We start from the raw sequence: 21110 nt of genomic DNA, 5'->3' as shown, positions 1-21110 counted from the left end.
CTTTTAACGTAGCCTAGACTGCCCTGGCCAGTGTGGCTCAGTTGAATGAGCATCACCCCATGCACCAAAAGTTTGCCTGTTCAGTTCCTATATTCTGTGATGCCACCAACTCAAAAGATAGTTTCTAGGTCCTGTGGATTCTAACCACTTCTGTCTGATCCCATTGGGTGGCTGGGGTCCCATAACCTTCCTTAACTGCTAGAGAAGGGCTCTAAAAATTATAGGGGCACATGGATATTCAGTGAACAATCAGTGTCTCCAACACTGTCACAGTTTTGTATGAGCTTGGCAAATTACTTCATCTTGATCTCAGTTGCTTATCTATGATCTGAGACTAATTGATGAACTGGGTCAAGTGAGGTTTCTTGTCAGAGACTCACGGAGGGCGGAACTGGCTTCACTCCATAGGCTGAATGAGCTTGTGCAACTTTCTGAACTTTCCTCCGTCTGTTTACTGCTCTCTCACATGACAGTGATACTACTGAGGACTAAAAAACATTTAAAAGTTTTGGTAATCTGACTCGGATACAGAGTTAAGTGCTCAAAAACTGCTAGCTATCTTCATGATTGTGGCATAATTTTAACATAATTAGTATTACTTACTGACATTTAAAATTGTAGCAAGACAATCAAATGTTATAATCCTATAAAATTTAAGTGAGCGTATTCATCTTGCTTTGTAAACGCTCTCAATACTTTCAAAAGATTTGTTTCTTTTCTCTCTAAGATGTGTTATTTGAATCATATACCGGGTTTGTTGAATTTTCCTCAGGCCTTTAAAAAAATAATGAAAATATTCTGCACCTCATAATATGCAATAAACTGTTTGCTTGACTGCCTAGCCGCCCAGTAAGGAGGTTAGACAAGACAAAACTTGTAAACAGTGAGTGCTATATGTTTACAGTGATCTTTGTCCTCCTACTGTTTATTTCTGAATAGCCAATGAAATGACACAGGGAGCAGTGGAGTTTGTGTTCAGGAAGTTAAGTAACACTTTATGATAGGTCCAAACCTGGTTATGAAAGTTCTGTCTCTTAATATTTCAAAGTGTATTTGCTGTGCTGGCAAGGAGAGCAGACAGGAAACAGCATGGGAAGAAAGACTATTTTGCTCCTGTTGGTGGGCATTTTCACGGCATATTATGCTTATACACCTCTCCCGGATAATATTGAGGAGCCATGGAAACTAATTGGGATGAACCTCATATTTGAAACTATATCAAATGTGGTAAGTATAGAATTTTATTGACTCAATATCTGTTTAATCAGGAGAAAATACCCGTTGTATAATTTTAACAACTTCTACTGTCTTAGCCGTTTTGCTCTTTAAGTTTGCTGATTTTAAAGTCTTTCCTATATTTTAACTATTCTTTAAGGCCGACCACTAGCAGAATGGAAATGAAGGAAGTGGTCAAGTAGTTTTGATTTTAAATATTAAAGGACAAAGTGTGTCGGCTGAGAAAAACAAAAAGTCTTCTTGGGAGTTTCATGGCATGAACACAGCCAGAAGGAAGCATGTTAAAGCATGAACTACAGAAATGGTAGGACTGAGCAATACTCTGGTTAGTTACAGAATGCTATGCAATGATCTTGTATTCAGACATGAAAATGAATTCTTACTGAGATATTTGGAAACAGGTCACTGGTAAAGGCCAGGGAGATGTGTGATGTCCAGTAGATGGTGAGCTGCTGAGGTGACCAGGCAACTGGCTGGCTAGCTGCCCACCATGGCTGGCCCTCAAAGACCTATGGTTCTTTCTGAGTGAAGCTAATTACCTAGAAATGAAACCATTCATTATCTTTTTTAATCTTCTCGGTAGCAATTTGCCTGTAGAAGAAAAAAACAAAAAAGATAATTCAAGGACAATTAGCCTGACTAATAAAACCATTGGCTTTTTATCTCTTTCCTTGCCCTGCCCCCCCTTTTTAAAGGTATTTTAACAATCTCTTTTGGCATATAATGTAGCTTTCAATCAGTGCAATATATAACATAGGCACTATTTCTCAGCTTTGATCATCAGAAATTCAACTGTTATTTATTTCCTTAGCTGATAGATCTTTGTATGACTACAGTATAAGAAACGATTTTGTCCATACACTGAGGCATATAAATTCCAGAGTTGGTCAAATTTTCCCTCTTTATCATTTGATATTTCAAATTTATGTCAACAATTGCTTTTGGGTTTTAGAGTCAGTATAAAGAGAGTACGCTGGTCTGAGATATTAATCTGCTGCTCTAATTCACCATACTTCACTAAAGGGAAGAGTCAAAGAAACTTTAAAAACCTTAATTATTCATTTCAGATTGCAGAGACACTGGGCGATAGTTTTAGCCCACACTGGTGGCTTTTTAGTCTTCAGTTTTATGTTTATCATACTTCCTAGTAGAATCTAAAAACTTGTGCAATTATAAAGTCACATTAAAAATTTCATACTTTGTACTTTCTTACACAACATTGCAATTTGTTTTCATAACTAAATTCCTGTCCTTAAATTGCATAACTTAGTACCATTCTTTGTCATTTAAAAAAATATTTGAAACAGTCCTATTCTTTCAGGATAAATGACTTGAGTCCAGTGATGAATGTTTTGAAAGATGGTCTTGTATTATCTGTACTTAACTTTGATTTAAAGCCAGAAGGCCAACTAAATTGGCATAAACTACTTTTGTGGGATACATATTGATACCTCCTCTAAGTCATAGGTTGTAGAAATTTTAAATTTATTTGCTAAAATTAAGTAAATGCTATGACCTGCATCTCAACTTTCTGTATTAACAATTAAAATCAGCCTAATATTTATGTGATTTCTTCAAAATCTTACTGTTAATTGGTTGGAGTGCTTGTGCAAAACTCACACTGGGCAACATGGGGAAACATAATGTAACACTGCAGAGATAAAGAGCACAGATGATGGTCCACTGGGGGTAGGAGTCTCCACCCCTTCTGTCACTGCAGAGAGGAGGAGGTAGAAGACACCCCCATGCTGGGGCCTGGTCAGCCTGTGAGCTGTCTCTGTGTGTGTGTGGTGGGGGGAGGTACCCACAATATGGAAAAGACCTAGAACAATCTTATAGCTGGAGTAGCCAGTCTCCTAAGGCTTGTCAGGCAGACTAAGCATTTGCATTTCACTCTCAGCTGCATGAATTCTACACCTCTGGTGGCAATTACAGCATGAGGACAGCCATTTCTTGAAGGTGTGTGCTTTTCTGTGAGTCTAACTTCTACAGTCCCTGTGGGACAGCTGCCAGGCAACAGTAAGGAGATGTATTTGTTTGCACTTGAACATCAACTTGGGTGTAGCATGAGTGGGCTGGGAAATGCAGCTGACCTGGGGAAACAATACCCTTCCACTGGACCCTGGCCCATAGTCTGCATGTTTCAAAATTAGGAGTGAAAGCATTGTCTTTTTGATATTTGGAATCCCAACATGATGGGTCTTTCATGATTGGCTCACACTCACTTTTTGGGACCCTGTTTATTTCATGCATCCCTGTGTGGACCTGACCTTGTAGCTTTACTAAACTACCCAAATTTCTCTAATTGTAATAGGAGTGTCCCTGTTCCTCTGGCCTAGAAAGAGATTTTCTCCTTTGTTCAGCTGAACTTCCCTCTCTGTACTCATAGCGGAGTTCACATACTGTTTGAAAACTTCTCCCTGAGGTCTCATGACCAGGCAAGTAGTTTACCTCTCTAGTGACTTTTGCCAAAGTTCTTTGTATATGTCTCTGAGATGGGCAGCTATGTTCTTTCATAATTGCTTATGTATCCATTCCTCCCACTTGACTCTGAGCTTATTTAGAGTAGAGAGTGTACATTGTTTATCTGTGTGCTCAAAGTAAGAAGCATAGATGTCATTTCAGCCTGGCTGGTGTGGCTCAGTGGTTGAGTGTCAACCTATGAACCAGGAGGTCACGGTTCAGAGCACATGCCCAGGTTACTGGCTTGATCGCCAGTGTGGGGCATGCAGGAGGCAGCCAATCAATGATTCTCTCTCATCATTGATATTTCTATCTCTCTCTCTCCCTTTCCCTTCCTTTCTGAAATTAAATATATTTTTAAAATGTACTTCAAAGCTCATAATAAACTGAAGCCTAGATTCTTCCAAGTTGTAATATCTCAAGAATTCTTTAAATACCTTTTTTTTTTTTTTAAATCTGAGGCAACTATTATGGTAGAGATTCTGAATCTCGAATATTTCTGTGTCATTCAGATTCAGCTGTGGTAACAGGACACAGGGCTCCTGGGAGCATATGTGCATACTTCTATGCTCATAAACAACACTGGCACTTGCTGTTTGTGACCTGGGATGGTATTTGTTTTCTTCTTTCCTCTTAGGCCCTGGTTGGTGAACTCCTGGGAATCAACCATTTCATGAACACTGCAATGTTTCTCCTGAGCTTGCAAGATGTCCCACCCACATCTGATGAAACTGTCACTGTGATGGACACAACTTTCAGCAATGTTCCTGTCCGTGTATATATACCAAAGCGCAAGTCAGAGGCACTTAGAAGGGGCTTATTTTACATTCATGGTGGCGGTTGGTGTTTGGGAAGTGCTGGTAGGTACCCCTTGTTGCACATTTTTCTTATCATATAGCATATATTTTATTAATATGTCTTCTCTGACATATCTGGTAAACATTATCACAGATAACAGAATACCTCAGCTGTCTGAAATTTCTTTAGTTGGAATTATGTTAGTTTAAAAATTATTTTGAATTTATTTCTCAAAGGAAATAAATATTCAAAGCTGTAGCAAATCTCAGGTAAGGAGAAAAACTTTCATGAACATAGAAATTTATTATTAAGATTGTTAATTGCAAATATGATGGGATGTTGTAATGAAAATCAAAATCAAATGAGTTGAAGAGTGGAGGAGAAGTGAGGAAATGAAGATGCTGACGGCAGTCTTTTAATAAATTTAGGAAAGATGAGGTTTCAGATAGAAAAGAAGCACAGGGTTGAGTAAGTGTACTTTATTTTTATTTTATGTAAAATATATGTACAGCCCTGGCAAGTGTGGCTTAGTTGTTTGGAAGGTCTTCTCGTGCACTGAAAGTTTGCCTGTTCAATTCCCTGTCAGGGCTCAGACCCAGGTTATGGCTTTGACCCCTGCTAGGAGCACATATGGAAGGCGAGGAATCAATGTTTCTCTCATACATTTATTTTTCTCCCTCTCTCACTCTTTTCCTCTCTCTCTCTTTCTTCCTCTTCCCCTATCTCTAAAATCAGTAAAAAAATATGCTTGGGTGAAGCTTAACAAAAATTAAAATGCACAGTTTAATTTATTTTATGTACTTCTTATGTTTCTATTTCTACAAATATATCTAAAATATATCATTTTATTAAATGCAATATAAATTTTATATCTTATAAAAAGGTTATATCTACACTAATAAAAGAGAAACATGCAAATTGACCATCACTCTGCTATACTCACCAGCCAATCAGGAGCAAGTATGAAAATTAGCCCAACAAAGATAGCGGTGGCCACGGAGCTGGAGCAAGCAGGAGGCTTGGGTTGCCCCCGGCAATGGAAGAAGCCAAGCTTCCTGCCCACCCTGGCCGGCCCTGGCCTCCGCTCAAGGGTACAAAGTTTCAATTATAGAAGATAAATAAATCCCAGATACCTGCTTCCAGATGGCCCTGGTCTCCGCTCAAGGAGGCGCTGAAAAAAAAAAAAAAAAAGAAAAAAAGGAGGGGCTGGGAGCCTGGATCACTGGGGGGCATGGCCAGCCTGAAAACAGCCCTCAGCTCCTCACCCAGGCTGGCCACACTCCCAAAGGGTGAGGGTTCCCACTGGGGGCTTGGTCAGCCTGCAAACAGCCCCTGACCTAGGCTGGTCAGGCACCCCAGTGGGGACCCCCATGCTGAAGGGGGTGTGGCCAGCCTGAAAACAGCCCTCAGTCCCTCACCCAGGCTGGCCACACCCCCATGAAGTGAGGATCCCCACGGGGGAGCTTGGCTCACCCAGGCTGACCAGGCACCCCAGTGGGGACCCCCACCCTGAAGGGGGTGTGGCCAGCCTGAAAACAGCCCTCAGCCCCTCACCCAGGCTGTCCAGGCACTCCAGCAGGACCCCCCCACCCTGAAGGGGCTGTGGCCAGCCTACAAACAGCCATTAGCCCCTCACCCAGGATGGTCAGGCACCCCAGTGGGGACCCCCACACTGAAGGGGGTGTGGTCAGCCTGAAAATGGTCCTCAGCCCCTCACCCAGGCTGGCCACACCCCCATGGGGTGAGGGACCCCACTGGGGGGCTTGGCCAGCTTGAAAATAGCCATAAGCCCCTCACCCACGCTGGCCAGGCACCCTCAGCTTGGACCCCTAGCCTGAAAACCACCACAGGCCTCTCGCCCAAGCTGCCCCATGCCCCAAGGGAATGCCTACCCTGATCTGGGACACCCTTCAGGGCAAACCAGCTTGCCCCCACCCATGCACCAGGCCTCTATCTATACTAATAAAAGGGTAATATGCTAATTAGACTGGGAGACCTTCCAGGAGACCTTCCAGATGTTCTTCTGGACAAAGCCATGGTGGCGGGGCCAAGGTAAAGGCAGTTAGAGGCCAAGAAGGGAGGGCAGTTGTGGATGATCAGGCTGGGGGTGGGGGGGGCGGGGCCGTTGGGGGTAAGCAGACCAGCAGGAGGGCCAGTTGGGGGCAAGCAGGCTGTCAGTGGGGGTCAGTTGGAGGTGATCAGGACAGTGGGGGGGCAGTTTGGAGTGAGCAGACCAGCAGGGGGGCAGTTGGGGGCAAGCAGGCCAGTGGGGAGGGGAGGTAAGGGTGAGCAGGCCAGTGGGGGGGCAGTTGGGGTGATCAAGTTGGCAGGGGGGGCATTGAGGCCAAGCAGGCTCGTGGTAGGGGGCAGTTGGGGGTGATCAGGCCAGCAGGCAGAGTGGTTAGGGGCAATCAGGCAGGGAGGCAGGCAGGTAAGGGGTTAGGAGCCAGCAGTCCCGGATTGGGAGAGGGATGTCCAACTGCTGGTTTAAGCCCGATCCCTGTAAACCAGCAGTAGGACATCCTTTGAGGGGTCCCAGATTAGAGAGGGTGCAGGCCAGGCTGAGGGACACCCCCGCCCCGTGCACAAATTTCATGCACTGAACCTCTAGTCTTATATATTTATGTTTAAATACATATTATATTTATACATGGAAGGTCTATGAACATGTTTATAAGCTGAAGGTAAAGATAGCAATAAATAGCCCTAAATGGTTTGGCTCAGTAGATAGAGCAAGGGCCCTAGACTGACGGGTCCCCGGCTGGATTCTTTTCAAGGGAATGTACCTTGGTTACAGGCTTGATCCCCAGTAGGGGGCAGGCAGGAGGCAGCTGATCGGTGTTTCTCTCTCGATGTTTCTAACTCTCTATTCCTCCCCCTTCCTCTCTGTAAAAATCAATAAAAATATATTTTCAAAAAAGAAAAGAAAAAGATAGCAGTAAATAGAAGTGTGTTGAAATGTGGGAGCAGGCACAGGAGGACAGGATGAAGTTTGCCGGACCTACAGGATGTTGGAGGGAACTGGACTCCTTACAAAGGGGAGTATTGATATCACACACGGGGAGGAACATAACTTTCTCTGTTATGTTTTCTCTCTCTGTTTTCAGGAGGAAAAAACAAAAGAGGTATTGATGAGTACTGATGTAGATTGGAAATGTAAATTGGAGCAGTAAAGGGTGTGATCCTAACATTTTCTATAAATTCAGGCAGTGAAGTCATCAGCTGGCAATGAAGTGCTGTTTTTACGACTAAATCTGAAAATATATATATATATATATGCCGCTATGCCATGCCTCAGTTAGTTTCCATGAGTTCCTGCTGCTGAAAGCAGTCCCTTAAAAATCTCTCCATCAGCGTTTCCCTAAAGAGTTGGGAGCATGCTGCCGTAGCCGGTTTTGATCAGTGGATAGAGCAGGGGTGGGCCAACTTTTTGACTCGAGGGCCACAATGGGTTCTTAAACTGGACCGGAGGGCCGGAACAAAAGCATGGATGGAGTGTTTGTGTGAACTAATATAAATTCAAAGTAAACATCATTACATAAAAGGGTACTTTTTTTCTTTTTATTTCAATAGTTTTGTTCATTTCAAACATTTTAACAAGAAGAATGTAAACACTAATTATTATAATTTGAAACTTCAAAAAATGGAGGAATCATAGCACAATAACATACCTTATATTGAAGATGGCAAAGGCAAAATAAAATTGCCTAACAAAGGAAAGGTACAAAAGCCTTTCAAATTAAACTTAAATATAATAAAATAATTTAAAACTAAAGCAAATAGAAAAGAACAAAATGCGTAAACAGTAAATTAAACATTTTCTTTAGTGCAACTTCCAAATTATGCCCGGGACGTAGATGTAGATGGCAATGTAGACTGGGTTGAAAGGTTTTTGGTCTTTAAAACATCAACTTCAGTGGGAACAGTGTTGTTGGTCTCCTTTTTAGCTAATGCTCTGATACTGTGCTCTCCAGGGGCGTGTCTCCCTACATCACCACGATAACGTGTCTATGCATTCCCAGGGTGATGTCGGGGGACCCGTCCGTGGGCATTACAAGGAGCCTCTGGAAGATTGAGAGGTTGTTCCTTCTACTGATTTATATCCGCCCACTCAGAAGAAGGAGCTGTGGCCATGTTTCCCGACGTTGCCATGTTAACACTGCTGCTGGTGAAGGAGCAGAGGGGAGAGCAAGAGAACCCTCCTCTTTCTGCTCCTTGGGCCGGATAGAAGAGCCGAACGGGCTGGATCTGGCCCGCGGGGCCGTAGTTTGCCCACGGCTGGGATAGAGCATAGGCCTGCGGACCAAAGAAGCCTGGGTTTGATTCCTGTAAAGGGCGGGTACCTTGGTTACAGGCTCCTCCCAGCCTGGGGCCTGGTGGGGGTGCATGCAGGAGGCAACCAATTGTTGTGTTCTCTCACATCAATGTTTCTCTCTGTTTTTCCCCCTCTTTTCTACTCTCCCTAAAAATCAATGGGAAAATATCCTCGGGTGAGGATTAAAAACAAGAAAAAAGTGTAGGAGTATGCTTACCAAGGGAAAAAACTAAATAAGAATAAGCTCTGAAGCAAAATAGCATTTGCCTGATGCTTTCTCTTTCAATATTAAAGAAAACTATAAAAATGTGTGTCCTAATCCAAAATACAAGCATGACTTTGTATAGTAAATGTTAAATAAAAGTTTAAAATTTGGTGTGTATTTTACATTTTAAGAATATTCAGCACCTGCCCTGACCGGTTTGGCTCAGTGGATAGAACATCATCCTGGAGACTTAAAGGTCCCAGGTTCGATTCCGGTCAAGGGCATGTACCTTGGTTGCAGATACATCCCCAGTAGGAGGTGTGCAGGAGGCAGCTGATCGATGTTTTTCTCTCATCGATGTTTCTAACTTTCTATCCCTCTCCCTTCCTCTCTGTAAAAAATTAATGAAATATATTTTTTAAAAAAGAATATTCAGCACCCAACTTTGGAAACATCATAAGAGAATGTCTACTCTTTTTATGGTCCACAAGGAGGTAACTTTTGTGACAACTTTATATGCTGATATTTCCCATCAGTACTTTACGATCTCTCCCTCCTCTTGTTACTGGCAAATCCTATTTTATTTTCTTAAACTTTTCTTATGTGCCTAAGGAAGCACTTTTCCAAGCACAACAGCAAACATGTGTGACCCCTCCCCACCCAGTCCATATACATGGCCAAAATAACCCCAGAAAACACGTATCTTTTCATCTGTCTAGGAAATATGAATGCCAAAATCAGGTCTTAGCTCTCCCTATTTTCTTTTATGCTTCTTTAACATGCTCTGGCAATTTTTATGAAATCGAATACTATTCCACGGAGCACTCTCTCTACCCCTCCACTAAAGCAACTAGTATATTGCTTTTAGTTTATATGCTTGACCTTCTCAGCTCCTGTCTCCAGTAGGCTGTGACCTCCTGAAAGTCAGGGATGTATATTTATGTTTATTCTTCCAACACCTAACACCTGCTGATTGAAGAGAGCACAGATTGATCTTGAAAAGAGTGAAATTGCTTAAATTATACAGTGTAAAATATGGGGAAGAACAAGAAACCTGACAATGTGCATCTAACAGGATCACTGAGTAAGAGAAGTCATGTTCTGCAGCTGTGATGAAATATTAGAAATATTTTTCCAAAACATGTTCATGAAGAATGAGGTGTCGTAGTAGGCTTTTTGCTGGGGGGAAAAATGTCCATCAATTTATTTGTCAGTCTCTGATTTTCTTTTCTTTTATTTCAGCTTATTATAATTACGATATGCTGTCAAGACGAACAGCTAATAGACTTGATGCTGTTGTCATTTCAGCCAAGTAAGAGCACTGTTGGTTGGTTTGGGTTTGGGCCAGGTGCCTTATATAGTGAGATGTTTTCAGATGTTCTGATGATTCCATGGTTATGCCAGGTGTGTTTCAAATGGAAATCAGAGGGTGAGAATAGAGAAATTGAGCTTGGACATGACCAGAAAAGAGACAGAGAGAAAAGAGTTGTAGAGTTGGGTCAAGTGGGGATGAAAAACAGGATGTCAAGAAATTGTTAGAATAAAATTAAAATATTAAATTTTATTGACAAATGAAATTGGTTGGATTTCTCACCTATTCTTAGTTAGCAGAGTGAATAAGGAGGGCTTCAGAGTCAGAGAATCAGGTTCAAAATTTGGTTCTAGAACTTACTGAGTGACTGTGACAGTTAAATCTCATTTTAACTCCATTTTCTCATATGTAAACTGGGAATCATATAATATCTCCTATGTTATAGAATTATTTTGAAAATCAAATAATAGTAAAGTATGTTTAAAGCAATTAGTATAGTATATTTTATGGTGTAATCCTTAATCAAAAGCAAGTAGTCAATAAATAACATGGGAATACAGGCACAGTCTATTCTAAAAAACATTCTAGATCAATAATCAATAATAGAAAATGAAAAAAAAAATAGTAATGACTGCATGGCAACTTGATCACTAGATTAAGTTGGAATAAAATAATTTCTAAGATTTGTTTAATATTTATTGGTTAGTAATAAAGTATAATGATTACAAATAAAATAACATTCTGGGAGTTTAGTTAGTTATCATCTGGGATTTTTTTTTTCCTAAAACCAATCCAAGTTTTGTATTCAGGCCTTTACTCATGCAAATACGACATTTGTGAAAATTTTCATATCCAGCATTATCATTAGGATTAAGTCTGGCTTTAGATTCATTGCAATTCAAAATATATTTGTTAAAGAAAATATTTACTTTTTATTTTAAGGCAAGAGCATGCACACAAATGGGTATGCACTCACACACACACACACACACACACACACGCATTTTTTATTTTAAATATTGACTTAAAGAACGTTGTTTTTCTACCCACAGCTATAGACTAGCACCTAAATACCACTTTCCAAATCAATTTGAAGATGTGTATAATGCATTAAAGTGGTTCTTACGCCAAGATATTCTTAAAGGCTATGGTGTAGATCCCAAAAGAATTGGTATTTCTGGAGACAGTGCTGGAGGAAATTTAGCTGCAGCAGTGACTCAACAGGTATGTTGCTTAGATTTGTTTCATTTTTAAAAATATACTGCACTTAAATTTATTTATTTCAAACATTAAAATGTTAATGCAAATATGTTATATTAATACATTAGAGATACATAGAGATCATATCAGAGAACATTAATATATCTAGTGTCTCTATTCCTACCTCCTGCCATATTTATAAAAATAAGATGATAAAATCCTCTTTCTAGATCATTGGTTTAAACCTAATTGGTATTGTCAGTACCTAAATACCACAGTGTTTGTTATATTACTGGATTGCATTTGTGAAATCAATCAATGATATCATTCTCTGGCCAGCGAATCAGATTGTTGCAGTATTCTTCAGTGGAGTATGCTAAAATGTGCATGAAAACTGTTACCAGAATAATAAAGTTGCCTATTATTGACAAAAAAGTTAGCAGGTTCATAAATACTCTTCACTTGAAGAAGGAACTATACTTTTCATATATCAATTAATACACAATTTCCATGACATTTAGCTAAAACCAGACACCTATTAACTATCGATTTAATATGGTAAAAATTAGTTATAAGTAGTCTAATAGATTATGAGTAAAATTGCTTTGGATACTGGTTTAATTAACCTAAGAAATTAACTCGGCACTGATGGCTTGGAAGCAATGTTCCTGTAGAGAAGAAAAAATTCTAATGTATTTACAAATAAATGTTTACAATTTAATTCTAATCATAAACATTGCACATAAATTTATTGTGCTATAAAACAAACCTTGCTATTATTTTTATTGTTTATTTTCATACACATTTTAAAGTATATAAATTTTGGCTATTGGTAGTTTTGTGATAATCATCTTGTTTTCAAAAAGAGAAAAGATACCAAAAATTATGTGCACACAGCCTACACACGGGTGCACCTACAGTGCCCAGCTCAGATGACTTGGGAGGCTGAGTCACTGGGCCCTACAGGACATCTACTACACAAGGCCACTCTACCAATTCCAGGAGATATAGCAGCTCTACCTAATACATAGAAACATAGGGAAGCAGCAAAAATGGGGAGACAAAGAAACATCACAGATGAAAGAACAGAAGAAATCTCCAGAAAAATAACTAAATTAAATGGAATCAAACAAACTATAAGATAGAGAGTTTGAAACAATAGTTATATGGATTCTCAAGGATCTTAATAAAAGCTTCAAGGGACTTAGTGGGAATTTCAAGGATCTTAGTGAGAATTTCAAAGACATGAAAAAGAAACAGTCAAAAATTAAGCATTCGGTAATTGAAATAAGGAATAATTTACATGGATTCAACAGTAGAGTAGAGGATTCCAAGAATCAAATCAGTGATTTGGAATATGAAGAAGCAAAAAACACCCAAGCAGAAGAGAAAAAAGAATCCAAAAATAAGAAGGTAGCGTAAGGAGTCTCTGGGACAACTTCAAGCATTCCAACATTTGCATTATGGGGGTGCCAGAAGGAGAAGAGAGAGAGCAAGATATTGAAAACCTATTTGAAGAAATAATGACAGAAAACTTCCCCTACCCAGTGAAAGAAATAGACTTATAAGTCTAGGAAGACCAAACAAGATGAACCCAAAGAGGCCCACACCAAGACACATCATAACTAAAATGCCAAGGGCTAAAGACAAAGAGATAATCTCAAAAGCAGCAAGAGAAAAACAGTTACTTACAAGGGAGTGACCATACAACTGTCAACTGATTTCTCAACAGAAACTTTGCAGGCCAGAAGGAAGTAGCAAGAAATATTCAATGTGGGGAATAGCAAGGACCTACAACCAAGATTACTCTACCCAATAAAGCTATCATTTAGAATTGAAGGTCAGATTAAGAGCTTCACAGAGAAGAAAAAGCTAAAGGAGCTCAACACCAAACGAGTATTACATAAAATGAAATGTTGAATGGTACACTTAAAGAAAAGAAGAAGAGGAAGAGGAAGAGGAAGAGGAAGAGGAAGAGGAAAGGGAAGAAGAAGAAGAAGAAGAAGAAGAAGAAGAAGAAGAAGAAGAAGAAGAAGAAGAAGAAGAAGAAGGGGGAGGAGGAGAAGAAGAAGAAGGAGGAGGGGGAGGAGGAGGAGGAGGAGGGAAATAAATACATATCTATCAACAATTGCATCTAAAAATCAAAATAAACAAGGAATCTAATGAACAAAATAAACTGATGAATAAAATAGTACCAGAGGCATGGAAACAAGGAATGGACTAATAAATCTCAGAGAGAACAGGGTTGGGGAAGGGGGAGCAGGAAGGGATTAACTAAAAAATTCATATACATATATGCATTTCCTAAGGACACAGACAATAGAGTGGTGAAGGCCTGGGGCAAGGCAGGAACCAGGTGGATGGGGGCATTGGGGTAAACAAAGGAAAACATTTGTAATACTCTCAACAATAAAGATTTAAAAAAAAAAAAGAATAAAGGAGAAAGAGAAACATTCAGATAAGCTAAAACTAAGAGAACTTGCTATTAATGGAACACTTGAAGACTACTTTAAATAAAGTGTTTCAGATGAAATGAAAATGCAGATGAAATTTTAACATGCAGGAAGAAGCAAAGAGGAAGAATGTGGTAAAATGTGAGTAAATCTTAATAAACTTGAATATTTTAAAATAATAAGGTATAGAGAATTAGAATATGACAAAAAACTATAAGTTAAGAAGAGGATAGATTTTAAATCTTATAAGGTACTTTTTATCATCTAAGAAGAAATAAAGACTTAGAATTGGTTTTTGATAAGTTCATTAGTCTTTGAGAAGTTAAGAATACATATTTTAATGTTTAGGGTAATCAACTAAAGAATAAAAACAGGGTATAATATAAACAGCTACAGGAAAAAAATAGAATAATTGAAAGATCAACCAACCTGAAAGAATGCAAAAAATAGAGAAAAAAGAAGATGCACAAAATAAGGTGATAGGTCACAAATAATGATTTTAGTAATTATAACCATTTGTGTTTTAAATGATCTTGCTCTAGTACTAAGATTATCAGATTAAAAATAAGTAAGCAGAAAATTTGAAAGCAAATGGGTGGAAAATGTACACACTGTAATAATATTTAAAAGAATTACTAGATAAATAAGATCACATCATTACAGAAAAGGTTTCAATGGCCAAGGAAATAAAACTAAATCTGTATGGTTTTAATAACATGGCATTAAATACATAAAAGAATGACAGGAGAAAACACAAGTTTATGACCACAACAAGAGCTTTAATAATACTACTTTTAGCAATGAAGAGAACAGTGGGCAAAAATAGTAAGTGTATAGAGGAGTGTAATAATAATCAATATATTTCATTCAGTGGAACAGCCAATAAGCAAGTATATGTGATCATTTTTAAAAATCAACCAAGTACTGTGCCATAAAAAAGCCAGTCTCAAAAAATCACAAAATTTAAATTGTGCAACATTTGGACTTTTACTACAATGAAATAATGTGGGAAATCAACAAGAAAAAGACAAATAACATATGCTTCTATGGAAATGTGGAAATTTTAAAAAATAGACTAAAAACCTATGGGTCACTATTTAAAAGAATGCATATTTTTATATGTTCTCTACATTTAGAACTATATTTATAGGAAATTGTACTTTCTCAAAAGCATATGTTAGAAAATAAGGAAGGCTGAAATAAGCATCTGACTTAAGAAATAAAGTCAATAAAATGAAGATAATGACAAGAAAAGAAATTATGATATTCAAACAAGCTCAGAGTAATATAACAAAAAGCAAAAAGTTAATTCATTGAAAGGACTTAATAGAGTTTTAATTCTCTGAAAAGACAAATGAGGAAAAACAAAAGTTATGCAAAGATGTCAGGATTGAGAAAGGGACAACTCTTCAGACCCTTTAACATAAAAAAGAAATAGTCTTTGATGAGTTAAGAATGCACATTGTAATTTTTGAAAGCAATATTTGAAATTAAAACATCTAATAATATTTTAATTGAATTAACAAGTAAGAAAAATATATCATGCAAAACAGACACAATAAGAAATGAAAACCTGTCATTTTATAATCATAAAATAAATTACATAAATAATAAAAAAAAATAGTTCCAGTAAGAAACCTCACTGGCAATTTGCTTCAAACATTTAAGAAATAAATCCAAAATAAACATAAAATATGCTAGAGAATAGGGAAAATATGTACACTCCTCAGTTTTTTTCAGAGAAACATGATATTTATGACCAACTAATCACATATTAGTCTTTTTCCCTACCCATAAGGGGAGTAGTACAAATTGTTTTGTTTATATTTATAGTATTTAAGTGTAGATACTGAATCTTAGGTATAATATTGAAAATTGGCAAGTTCTTTGAGATATATTTGTTATTATTTCTGACTATCTTTTTGAAATTTTGAATTTATTATATCAGCCTCATAAATGAAAATATATAATATTAACGAAAATTATTATTTCAACAACTTATTTTAAATAAATTTCAGCTCATAGATGATCCAGATGTCAAGATCAAACTCAAGATCCAGTCTTTAATTTATCCTGCCCTTCAGACTCTTGATATGGATTTACCATCTTTTCGGGAAAACTCACATTTTCCAGCTCTGCCCAAATCACTCATGGTCCGGTTTTGGAGTGAATACTTTACCACAGACAGATCACTTGAAAAAGCCATGTTCGTCAATCAACATGTACCAGTGGAATCAAGCCATCTCTTCAAGTTTGTTAATTGGAGTTCTTTGCTCCCAGAGAATTTTAAGAAAGGGCACTTATATAGCAGTCCAAGTCATGGTCCTTCTGAGCTAGCTAGAAAGTATTCAGGGTTGCTAGATGTGAGGGCAGCCCCCTTACTAGCTGATGACAACAAGTTGCGTAGCTTACCCTTGACCTATGTAATCACCTGTCAATATGATGTCTTAAGAGATGATGGAATCATGTACGTCACGCGACTTCGGAATGCTGGAGTTAGGGTGACCCATAACCACGTTGAGGATGGATTCCATGGACTAATTTTCTTTCCTGGATTTAAAATTAGACATAGAGTAGAAAATCAGTATCTGAGTTGGCTAAGTGAAAATCTATAGTGAAAATCTTAGCAGTGTTTTATAAAAATAAGTAAGCCTCAAATATAAAACAAATTAGTGAGAATCAAATTAGTGAGAAATTATGTTTAATTTCTCTTTATCACCATCACCTGTGACCTTTCTAAGGTCCTCTGAACCATTGTGATTTTTTGTTGTTGTTGTTGTTGTTTTGGGATTTTTTGTTTGTTTGCTTTTTTACTGAATGGATTCTCTATTACTTATTCTAAGTGTTGTTTACTCACATCTGTATCTTAGGAAATGTCTACATTCTTAAATATTTTTTTCTTGCTACTAAAGTGCCTAAGAGATCACTGGTATTAATTTTGGTATCCTAGAACAGAAATAGGCTTACTCACATTAAGAAGTAGATTTTATAGTAATAGATGGCATTATATTGAAGCAAATACTTTGAAAAGCAGTTGGCACAGAAGTCATATTAGTTAGTGCCTACAAGATTGTTTCAAGGCACTAAATCCATTTCAGTAGAAGCTCTGGTATTTTACAAGCCAGATGTGTTTGTTTAAACCTTTTTTCTCAACAATAATACTAGTAGACAATCAAAAAACTAAGGCTGTAAGTTACAGCTGTAAGAAATGAGTAATGTCTGTTTTACAGAAAATGCCACATTTATTACAAAATATGTGTGGAAATAAAATGAATATAAAAAAACATTATTTTGTTTTGAGGAAACAAATTTGGAGGATTTATAGATTGCAAAACAATATAAAGCTACCATAGTCAAGATAATATGGCATTTCAATATAGATAAGCAAATAGATAATACAACAGAATCCAGAAACCAATTCATATATTTAGAGTCAATTGTTGAGATAAAGTTGCCAATCTAATTCAATTCCAAAAGTATTATATATTTTTAAATGGTGATTAAACATTTGAATATTCATATAAAATACCCTTAACCCTGACCTCAACTGACTTCACATTATAGAAAAAAAATTAACTCAAAATGACTCATTGATCTAAATATAAAAACCTAAATTTTAAAACTTCTATATGTTTTATTTTTTTAGATAGGACTACATTTTACTTGAACTGTTGCATCATATAAGCTATCATTGTTTTGTAGTGTCAGCTGTGTGGACTATTTCCAGTATTATACAAAAACATAATCTAGGCACTATCAACAGGCTGACTTAGTGCAAATGATTTCTTGAACACTGATGTAGCACTGTAATGTGTGTATTTGAATATTTCATGAAGAAAGCAGGAGCTTTGTGGTATTTTTGTAAATCTTTATTGGAAATTACATTGAAATAGTTAATTATTTTATTTACAATTCAGTCCTTTTTCTAGTTTGAAAAAATAAGTCGGACACATTTTAATGCCTAAAATGAACGTATAAGACTAATGCAGTCAAGCAGAGATGCATAAGCTAGTGCAGTTCCTGAAACAGCTACAAAAAGACAAGACTGGAAGAAAGTGTATTGAAAACTTTATAGCAAGTGGCAGCTGAGATTTTCTGTAGCAGAGAAAAACAATACACTACTTGTCTGTTGTATAAAACAAATTGTGAAAATAATAAAGTGGATAATATGAATAGACATAGTAGCATAATTTGTAAATTATTTTAATGTGATCTGAGTTTATAACTTTGGCCAACTATATTTTGGATTCTCACACAAAAAAGAAAATCATTTTTAGATGGAGAGGTGGCAATAGATAGCGATAAAACTACATACACATATACATGTAGTTTTACATGTGGCATATATCCTATCTAATAAGAGTAATATGCAAATTAACCATCACTCCACTACACCCACCAGCCACGCCCACCAGCCATGCCCACCAGCCAATCAGGAGCGAATGTGCAAATAAACCCAACCAAGATGGCTACCGCCACAAAGAGCAGGAGGGAGGCATAGGTTTCCCCAGCAATGGAGGAAGCCAAGCTTTCCACCTGCCCTTGCCGGCCTAGGCCTCCACTCAAGGCTACAAAGTTTCAATGATAGAAGATACATAAACCCAAACAGAAATGGCAGCAGCCACGGAGCTGGAAAGAGCAGGAGGCTAGAGTTGCCCCCGGAGATGGAGAAAGCCAGGCTTTCAGCACACCCTGGCCAGCCCAGGATCCGCTTAAGGCTACAAAATTTCAATTATAGAAGGTACATAAATTCCAACAGAAATGGCTGCTGCCACGGAGCAAGCAGAAGGCTTGGCTCCACTCCAGGCTACAAAGTTTCAATTGTAGAAGATAAATAAATCTCAGATACCAGGGCCTCCACTTGAGTCACCAGGGGGTGTGGCCAGCCTGCAAACCACCACAGTCCCCCTCGCCAAGGCTGCCCCATACCCCAAGGGAACCCCCACCCTGATCCGGGACACCCTTCAGGGCAAACCAGCTGGCCCCCACCTATGCACCAGGCCTCTATCCTATCTAATAAAAGAGTAATATGCAGACTGACCATCACTTCAACACACAAGATGGCTGACCCCATGTGGTCAAAGATCCTTGCCCCATGTGGACACAAGATGGCCACCACAAGATGGCCATCAAGGGACGGCAGTTGGGAGGGACCAGGTCTCCAAGGGAGGGCTGTTGTGGGTGATCAAGCCAGCAGGGGAGGGCAGTTGGGAGGGACCAGGGCTACAGAGAGGGCAGTTAGGGGTGACCAGGCCTGCAGGGGAGGGCAGTTAGGGGCAAACAGGCTGGCAGGGGAGTGGTTAGGGGGTGATCAGGCTGGCAGGCAGAAGCGGTTAGGGGCAATCAGGAAGGCAGGCAGGCGAGCAGTTTGGAGCCAGCAGTCCTGGATTGTGAGAGGGATGTCCAAGGGGCAGTCGGACATCCCTCAAGGGGTCCCATATTGGAGAGGGTGCAGGCTGGGCTGAGGGACAACCCCCTCTCCCTGTGCACGAATTTTGTGCATCAGGCCTCTAGTATTATTATAATTACGGTGTTTGTTAGAAAATTATGAAATAAAGGCTAAAATAATTGTTCAGAAAAGTGAAATATTTTAAATTAAGACACCAAACAATTATATGTAGAATGCAAAATATTTGTAATAATACCAAAGATCAGTTAATTAAAAATTTGAAATAGTACAAGCCCTTTTAGTTTTAGATGAGTTGTGTGATATGAGACACTGCCCAATTAATACTCTGGGTATGTCTTGTCTCAAAAATATCCAAATTCACACACACACACACACACACACACACACAAATATGTCTACTTGTGACCAAAAATATTGAACTCATGACATGGATATGTTTGAATATTTTGTATCCATCAAAAAATAATTTTAACTAGTCATGAAAAAAATTATCATCACAGAAAGTGCTCTAGCTGCGTGTGTTAGGCAAGATTCAAGACTTAGTGGAATTTTAAAACTAGAGACAATGTATCCCTACTGCTTCATTCCCCTGTGTGATATCTACTTAAAGGGTTTGGCTCAGCTTTCTGAAAGTAACTCTGAAAAATACCAGGGATACTCTTTTCTAAATTTGTAGTATATATGTGGAAATGTTATGAATCATTGCCAATTTATGAATCTATTGAATTAAATAGAATATAATGATTTCAATCCTCTTGTAGTCTTTAAAAATGCTTGTTATTGAGTCATTAGAGAGTTTTACGAAGATTTATTATACTATTCACTTCAAGGTTTTCTTGAAACAAAAGGAATGTTTGCCAAATGTACAATTGTATTGTATAAAAAATGGCAGTGTGACTTGTTTCTCATGTGAATAAGCTAACTCTGAAGCTCCAAGTAAAGAAAAGCTTACTTGTGATCTAGCTAGACAGGTGCCAAATTTTATATTGAAATACACACTTTTTATTATCAGAATCAGTGATAATGGTTTGTGCACATTTCTAACAGGAATCAATATACAGAAGGTGTTAACATACAATTGAAATAATTATATAAATTGGCTGCAAAAAGAAGAAGAAATATTGGAGAAAATGTCATGGCTGTTGAAAATTTAGAGCTGTTTTCAACTTAGTCATTACTCCTTTAATTTTTGTGTTAATTTTATTGAGTTGACACAAGAGTTTTTAAATTTACTTACATTGGATAAATATAGTTTTGAAACTGATATGTTTTTGCTTAAAAGTCAAATGAATTATTTTTTTAAAGATGAAGCAATTTGTCAATATGGATGGATGTGAATGATAAAGGAAATTTATTTTTGTACTTAATTTATTACTAGAAAACTTTGCAGTGTGCTTATGAAAATTTGAGTATGTGATTCTATAGTTTCAATAATAATTTCATAAAGGATTAGTACAAAAATATCTTATTTTTATATTGATTATTAAGTATTAGTAAAGTCAATTTAAACTATTTTTACCTTTCATTGATGTTTAAGCTAGAAAATTTAAAATTACATATGTGGCTTGCATTTATAGCTCATATATTTCTAATGAAAAGCAGTGATATAGATTATTCTTGTCTTTGTTATGTATGGAATTTTTAGAAAGTTCACTTTAACTCATTTTTAAACTAGTTATAAATACTATGTGATCAATTTTTGGAAGCTTTGTGGGAGC

General features: G+C 37.8%; 1 protein-coding gene across 1 annotated transcript; it reads left to right on the top strand.

Moving 5' to 3' along the window:
* The first annotated feature begins 529 nt into the window (after positions 1-529).
* Positions 530-20842, top strand: AADAC (arylacetamide deacetylase). Its single transcript, XM_080655383.1, has 5 exons — positions 530-1227; positions 4337-4559; positions 10260-10329; positions 11382-11553; positions 16001-20842. Exons 1-5 carry the CDS (start codon positions 1090-1092, stop codon positions 16595-16597), a joined length of 1200 nt encoding a protein of 399 aa, XP_080511509.1. The 5' UTR covers positions 530-1089; the 3' UTR covers positions 16598-20842.
* Positions 20843-21110: the final 268 nt, after the last annotated feature.

Source organism: Plecotus auritus (assembly GCF_963455305.1).
Source record: "Plecotus auritus genome assembly, chromosome: 2".
In the NCBI taxonomy this organism is placed as follows: domain Eukaryota; kingdom Metazoa; phylum Chordata; class Mammalia; order Chiroptera; family Vespertilionidae; genus Plecotus; species Plecotus auritus.
The sequence above is the reverse complement of the archived record's forward strand: the minus strand, read 5'-3'. Positions and strand labels throughout refer to the sequence as shown.